This window comes from Ornithodoros turicata, chromosome 9 (assembly GCF_037126465.1).
Source record: "Ornithodoros turicata isolate Travis chromosome 9, ASM3712646v1, whole genome shotgun sequence".
Classification (NCBI taxonomy): Eukaryota; Metazoa; Arthropoda; class Arachnida; order Ixodida; family Argasidae; genus Ornithodoros; species Ornithodoros turicata.
Genome location: NC_088209.1, coordinates 22,187,650 through 22,195,524, shown reverse-complemented (window position 1 = coordinate 22,195,524; position 7,875 = coordinate 22,187,650). Strand labels below are relative to the sequence as shown.

The 7,875-nt window shown below is 49.1% G+C and overlaps 1 protein-coding gene across 1 annotated transcript; it reads right to left on the bottom strand.

The window, feature by feature from the left end:
- Positions 1 to 4,438: 4,438 nt before the first annotated feature.
- Positions 4,439 to 7,711, bottom strand: LOC135369435 (uncharacterized). Its single transcript, XM_064603024.1, has 3 exons — positions 7,682 to 7,711; positions 5,655 to 7,580; positions 4,439 to 5,281 (listed from the first exon to the last, which is right to left on the bottom strand). Exons 1-3 carry the CDS (start codon positions 7,709 to 7,711, stop codon positions 4,439 to 4,441), a joined length of 2,799 nt encoding a protein of 932 aa, XP_064459094.1.
- Between the last annotated feature and the right edge of the window lie 164 nt (positions 7,712 to 7,875).

The window sequence follows — 7,875 nt, the reverse complement described above, 5'->3', positions numbered from 1 at the left end:
AACAGTTCCTGTGCGTCCGTCGAAATACTTTTTTTTTTCTTAAACGCGTAGCATCTCCCTCCTCTCTTTTCCGACAAGGCCGAGGTAAGTAATTCCCGGACCTTTATTGGCACCGTCCCTGCCTTTCGTAAGGTCAAACAAACAAGCAAAATCTGAATTGCCGCGTTCTGCATGCTTCATTGTTGAGGGAAGTCGTCGTGACACATTTTACACTTTGCTCCTGTAGGACAACAGGCCTCTCTGGAACAACTTGACTGAAGGCTTTATGATCAGTGCGCTTTTAAAGTTTAGATTGAGAGCAGCAGACGCCCTCCTCCACTGTAGAAATATTGGTTCGCGATGCACGAACAAATGAGTGTAGCCAACAATAACGTTATGGTTTTAATTCAACAACTACGGTTATTTAGTTGTTGATCGACCAACCGCCACATGAGCCAGCCACTGGTATAGTCACAGGTTGCCTGGTTGCTTTTGCTACTGTGTCCGTCAACCAGATCAAAAATTAAGAACGCCCAAGTAAAGCGGTTATGACGCTTTGATAGATGTGGTGCATTACATCATGCACACATTGTACTGCACCTTTAGAGTATTGAGGAAAAAAAATAGTTATTTTATTTTCTACATGTCGTACTTGGGGAGGCATAAAGCATTGATTACACACATTTGCCAAGCTCTGACATCGGGGCTCCGGCCATTCTCATTGGTAGTCGTAAGTACATGATCTCTCTCGCGCATCCTCATTGGCGGAGATGCCCATCGTGACGTCAGAGCCACGTGAGTTTCGATATTCGCGGTGCCGGTATTCGACGCGTCTATTACCCCGTTTGTTGTAAAACTTAGAATGCAGGCTCACACCGATGCAAATATTTGCGTTTTACATCCGGAATAACTTGAGACGAGGTGTGTCTCAACCCTTTGAGCGGTTCTCAAAGTAACACTGCTATGGCTGCCGCCTGGTTACTTTCCGTCACACTCACCAGATGCCGCTTGCCTCGTTGTGTGTATGTGTATGTGTGCGTCTGTGCGTTTGAGAAAAAAAAATGGGTGGAGAGGGTGAATTGGGTCAGCTCGGTCCTGAGTTTCCTGGCAGTCGGTGACTTATGGAGCGTCACACGGAGTGAGTACTGTCGAAGGCAATGCGGTTATGAACGGTTTTTCGGGTTTGGCTTTGGCGAATTTGATTCTTGGCGATTTTTTTCAGTTTCGGTTTTACGATTGTTTGCATCTATCCGAACTTATGCCATAACTATGCCATAACATAGTTTCGGAATTTCGGGTAGGTGTTCTATAGCGTGTCGAGTGACAGTCAAGGTGGCTTGTGCAAAGCTGTTTCCAGTACATATACTTTTCTTGGAGCTAACAGGACTGGTAATTACACGAGTCCAAGGCGTGGTGCTTTTACTGCTTCTGAAAGTGCTACCAAGAGCCAAGGAACAGTGGAAACCTTACAAGAAAAGACTGGTGGTCTCTCTGCTGATGCAACGAGCCGTTATGCGATAGCATTGCTGAGCTGCTGCGTTGCGACCAATAGTACACTGAATTGGGAATATTCTTCAAGGAGGTAAAGTTACGAAACTTGTAGAAGCACGCGACAACCGACTCAAAATGGCTGCCCCGCTTCAGGTTTGCGCCAGGAAGGAGCAACGGTCATTCATCTGTTTCCTTGCGGAAACGTGAAAACCATTGACATTCATCGTCACATGAAGGCACAGTATGGTGGTAGTGCCTGCATATCACTTTGCGTGAATACACGTGTAAGTCCGCAGGAGTCAACGCAGAACTCGCCACGCCCTGGTAGCCCGCGCATTGCTCAAGCAACCGAGGCTGTTGAAGCCCACCTTTGGAGATCACCAGGGTACAGTTGTTGAAGGTTGAATGCCTAGGGGACAAACAGTGATCATTTGGAATATAACTGCAGCAAGGAAGACGGGACAGGAGGGTTAAAAACAGACACGACAACAACGACACTCTGTTTTTAACCCTCCGGTCCCGTCTTCCTTGCTGCAGTTATATTCCGAATAATCTGGTACCAACTACCCCGTGCCGTACCTATTATTGACACACAGTCAACAATGAAACATACTGTGGTCTTCTGGCGGCATATTTGAAGCCCGTCATTAGAACGAAACGCCGTGCACTGCTCGCAACGAGTGTACTGGCTCCAACATGACGACGCCCGGTCATACGACACATAGGACTACTTGAACAATCCGTGATCTTCGATTTGAGCGTCTTCCGCATCCACCATATTCGCCGGAGCTCGCGTATTCGGACTGTCACATAGTCGGCGGTATCAAGCAGTGTTCTACGTATCACCGTTACAAGTAACGCCGTTACAGTAATCGATGCTATTTCGGTATGGGAGTGCGTATCGCGATACTTTTTCAAAATCGGTATCGGAAAAGGATTTCCGTTACAAATTTATGGTAACGCGATCTCCGTATCGTTACCGATACCGGTACTTTTTAGTTCCCCACCCTTTCTTCACCGACCATATTTCTCACTCTTATTCATTGTCAATGGTCCGCATAGCCCTCGACAAGAAGCCTGTGCACACGCCTACGTGCTCCTTAACTGGAATTATGGGATTATACCAATACATGTTCACTGTTTTTCTTGGAAACGGGAGGAAGTACCCACGCTGTGTTCAACAAAAGAGTTGAGGTCAACGAACAGAGGTCAAGTCATTGACAGTGCGCTCTGGACTACACTGCTTAGCTGCCGTGTCGCACTGAGTCACTCTCACACATACTATGGTATTGTTAACTTCGGATAGGATTCCTTGGTCATTGGATTCCACGATATGTGTGGGCCTGACACTAACATAATTGTGATACTGGCCTCTGTCAACAGAGGGGGAGACCACGGCTTACAAGGATGGCAAAAGACGACTAGCTATTGATAAACGAAAAGAACCAGCTATTGATAAAAGTCGAGGATAACGCGTCCGAGCTACATATGAAATATGCTGTCTGTTTACTGCTAAACTATTCACGTAAGCGATATCATCTTCGTATTTAAAACAAAAGTATCGGGCAAAGTATCGCGTTACTTTTTTAGTAACGGTAGCGCTACTCCGTTACTTTAAAAAAGAAGTATAGATTTCGATACTTTTTACCCAAGTAACGAGTATCGGTATCCCGATACCATGTTTCGGTAACGGGTATAATACTGGTCTCAAGGAGGATATTGGCGGCCGGAAGGTCCGTTCCGACGAAGACGTCAAGTAATCGGCGCATGAATGGCTACGCACCGACCTAACAACTTCTCTGACTGCAGTACAGTCGCCTCCCAAACGATGGCGCGCGTGCACTGAAAAGCAGGGGAATTACGTAGAAAAATGACAAATCGTTCCCCAAGAGTATTCATGTTCATTATTCGTCAATAAATTATTCTATGTCGCCTCCCAAACGATGGCGCGCGTGCACTGAAAAGCAGGGGAATTACGTAGAAAAATGACAAATCGTTCCCCAAGAGTATTCATGTTCATTATTCGTCAATAAATTATTCTATGTTGCCTATTGAACCGCACTCGTTGTTGTTCGTTTGAGCCGCCAGATGCGATGGTTTCGTCGCCTGCCTATCCTGAACTAGTAAGTCAGGACACTAGTAGTATAGGACAGGGCAGGTGGTGGGTGTCATTGCTGTTGCCATCAATCACGTGCCACAGGTGACTGGATTTATGGCTGAGGAAAGACAACAGAGATAAGTGTAGCCGAGTCACAGGGGTGTGCAGTGAATAGCAGTACTTCGTATTCTAATACTATTTCTGCAATATTTTTTTTGCGTTTTTATTATGTACAGGCTTGTACTAGATACTCTCAAAAGTGTTTAAGTTAAGTTACCAAGTACCAGGCAAAAAAGTAACTAAGCAGAGTACTAAATAGTAAACATTGGAAAGTATTTGAGTAAATACTACTTTCAAAATACTATCGAGTACCAATTTGTGAAATTCACTAACAAACAAAGCGATGATAAAAACGGATGATTGATTGATTTGTAAAAGAAACAAATTGAGATGTTAGTCTCGAGCCACTCGTGACTGGCTACTCCAGGACGCGTAAAAACGGATAGTTGTTCGGATATGCTTGTTTTTCCGCGATATCTTCTTGGTGCGTGCCTTCCTCCTCGTTCTCTTCCGCAGACATCTCGCCACAAAAAACGAACGTGAGCGGACAGGCCACCTTAACTAAATGTATTTGCTTAAAGGTGTTGTGGCAGTTGGTTTCAAGCTTTCCCAGATAAATAAGAATAACTATTCTATCACCCGCACATAATCCCATTATAGCAAGAAGTGAAGCCAAGACGTCCGTACCGAAGGAACCGTTCGGGTTTATTGCCAAAACAAAAAGGTAATGTCAGAGGCGGATGCAAGGCCTGAGGTCACGAAGCCAGCGGTGACTCATCTTCCTTTACACTCCGCCGCCCGAAAAGGTGGTCAGCAGTCTGCTTCCAGTCTGTAGAGAAGCTGGACCGGCCTGAGTGTCCGTCCTCCTGGCTCTCCTTTGCTCTCAGTGGCTTCTGAGCAGGCCTGGGCCTTTGCTCGGCGACAGATACGGCATCCGTGCAGCGTCTTCTTCACCACTTGACGTCCCCGAATAATCCAATGCTCTTTGCACAGTTCTGCCAAGGTTTCTTGAACTCCGGCATGAAGCAGTCCTGTGTGTGCCCGGGAAACCAGCATTGCCGTAATCGGGTGATCCGAAGGTATGACAATGGGGTGCTTCGCTGATCCGTGGAGATCGCTGTACTGCAGTCGACCTGTCATGCGGAGGACGCCTTTCCCGTCATGAAACAGCGATACATTCTGAAGGGACTTGTGAGTGGTCGGATGAGGCCCAAAAGACTCATGCTGAGCCGTCAAAATCCAGTACTCTTCCGCCGCTGAGATCTCCTCGGCTGTAAGGACACCGGTCTTCTGGGAGGGGTGCGTAGTGTTGTGCAGGAACCTCAAGACCCAGGCGGTAACCCGCAGCAGCTTGTGAAGCGAACTGTACCTGTCCGCATTCATTATGGGAACCTTTACCGATGCGGGCGCGGAGTACAAGTCGCTGCCCTTAGCCTCGCTTCGCACCTCCTCAGACGTTTCTTGCGGAACCCGCAAAGGGGGAGGCCAAGACTGCTGATCGATGAGCCATGACGGACCTTTCCACCAGAGTTTGCTCTCTATCAGGTGAAGACATGAAGTACCCCTTGGGAGCAAGTCTGCAGGATTGTCATGGCCCGGAGAATGTTGCCACTGGTGAGGATCCGTAACGCCTTGTATTTCAGCCACTCGGTTCTGCACGAACGGTTTCCAGTCGCTTGGTGCTCCGTAAATCCAGTGCAGTGTTATCTCCCGAGTCCGTCCACAGAATAGTCGCGGCATGAGTTACTGCTAACGCACTCTGAACGAACTTCAAAAGCCGAGAAGCGATTACTGCGCCCATCAGTTCCAACCTTGGTAGTGAGACTGTCTTCAGCGGAGCAACTCTGGTCTTCGCCAAAACGAGGCACGCTTCGGTATATCCACTACCGTCATTAATCACAAGATAAACTGCTGCCCCATATGCTCGTGGACTGGCGTCGCTGAAAATGTGCAACGAGCAGGAGGCTTCAGAAATGTTGAGAGCAGTTAACCTCCGCGGTAGGGAAACGCGAGCCAGTAGGGGTACCTGCCTGCACCACGTAGACCACGTGTTCATGAGATCTTCTGGTAGCCGGTCATCCCAGTTCAGCTTTGCCAGCCAAATACGTTGTAGCAGAATCTTGGCCGTGACAACGTATGGCGTCACGTAGCCGAAGGGATCATAGATACGTGCAACGGCTTGAAGCACATAACGCTTAGTGCCGGTGTTGAAGTTACTCTCGAGGAACTCCGTGATGGATTTCAGGGAGTACCGGATTTCATCGGTGCTGATGTCCCAACCGAGTCCAAGAACCTTCCTCTGTGACGTAGCGGATGAACTTGCAGTTCCATCGGCCTCGAAAGTTCCCTGAAGCTCCGAGCGGTTGGTAGTCCATTTCACCAGCTTCATGCCAGCGTCACGAAATATTTCTTGTGATTCGTGGTAAAGTGTGAGCGCCTCCTGGACAGTGTCGACGCCGACAACGAGATCGTCCACATAAAAGTGGTTTGACAGCAAAGGAGCTGTCTGCGGGTGCGATGTCTCTGCTGACTTTAGATGATGACGTATAGTCGCTGCAAGGAGGAAGGGGCTCGATTTCGCTCCGAAGGGAACCCGCGTCATCCACCAAGTCTCAACCGGTGGCAAAGGTTCACCCGTCTTAGGAGGCTCTGCATACCAAAAGAATCGCAGACAGTCACGGTCGGATGGGTCCAGTTGAATTTGAAGGAATGCCTTCTCTACATCCGCCGTTAGAGCCACTTCGTACGTGCGAAACTGTAGCAACAGTTGTAGGACGTCGGGGTTCAGGTTTGGTCCAGCGTGTAAGGCCTCGTTGCGGGAGATGCAACCAGGGGACTTCGACGACGCATCAAATACAATGCGGACCTTTGTAGTCTCGCGGTCCCTTCGTATGACTGCGTGGTGCGGCATGTGATAAAGAGGTTCCGACACTGACTCAGGTGCAGAAACACGCTGAGCGTGATCGAGATTAAGGTATTGCCGAATGGTAGAATCATACTCTTCCTTCAGTGCTGGATCTCGTCGTAGTTTCCTTGTAGTAGCCTCAAGTCGTTGAACCGCTAACGCCTTATTGTCTCCTAAGGCTGGTTGCCTTTCCGATTTCCAAGGTAGGCGTACAACGTAACGACCGTGAACCAGCTTTGTGGTGGCACGAAAATCCTGCAGAACGGAATCGGTGTCGAGGTCAGATGGATAGGGGTCAGTAATGCCTAAATGTTCTAGTTCCCAGAACGCTTGTAGCTGAGAGTCGATACTCGTAGTATCTTCGGATTGCACGCCTACCCGCATCACCTCGACGTTTCGACTGCGGATGCTGCCGTCACGACTTGCGCCTTGAAGTGTCCACCCGAAGAGCGTCTCTGCTGCTACCAGGTACTCGGACAACCGGACTGTTACGCCGGTGACTGCTTTCCAGTAAAAGTCGGATCCAAGTAGCAGGGGGGTTTCGGTAGGAGCTGAGGGCTCGTCGGCAAGCTGGAGACCCATGCTTTTCACATGCTGTACCGCTGTCGAATTCAAGGACAGTAAGCTGTCCGAGCAGATGTCGTCGTACTCCACTGCTTCGATCACGATACTCGAGGAGGAGAACTGGCTCCGTAAAAGCACTTGAACGCAACGGTACTTATTGCGGCGCGAAGAGACGTTGCCAAGAGTATGGACCCTCAAATTTTCGGTTCTGATCATGTTGCACCCGATCTTCGTCGATACTTCTTGACGGATGAAACTACGCTGGCTGCCGCCGTCGAGAAGGATTCTGGCTAGGATCCTCCGGCCGTTGCTTCCTTCGAGCCACACCTTAGCAGTTTGCAGCAGTACCTCAGAGCGTGGAGATGAAAAAATAGTGGATGACGACAAGGACGTCACAACGTCTTCGGTGGAGGTAGTGGAGGCAAGCGCAGAAGAGGGGTTGGAGGCGGCGGGCTGTTCAGTCCTCGACGAGCCCAGGCATAGCTGAGTGAGATGTCGCCTGTGACAGCGTCCACATCAGAGCTTCCAGCAGACACGGCAGTCCTTGGAGCGGTGGCCCTTCTTTCCACAGAGGAAACAGCAACCTTCGCGACGTAGGGTATTTCTGATTTCATCTGGGCTCAGCCCTCTGTCACAGCTTTCCAGAAGATGCTGAGAGGACTTTCATAAGATGCATGAAGAGTCAGTAGCATTGGCCGTAAGTGACGACGCAGACGGTGTTAAGGGTGCCCTGCGTTTCAGAAGGGGAACGTCCTCCGCTGAACGTCGAACTCGCTCG

Excerpts from the sequence above, each read along its gene's own strand:
- LOC135369435 (XM_064603024.1), bottom strand. The coding sequence starts at position 7,711 with ATGAAATCAGAAATACCCTACGTCGCGAAG. Across the intron at positions 7,581-7,681 it reads AAATACCCTACGTCGCGAAG|CTATGCCTGGGCTCGTCGAG; the intron begins GTTGCTGTTTCC and ends CATCTCACTCAG. Across the intron at positions 5,282-5,654 it reads GGTCTACGTGGTGCAGGCAG|AACCGAGTGGCTGAAATACA; the intron begins GTACCCCTACTG and ends CCGTTCGTGCAG.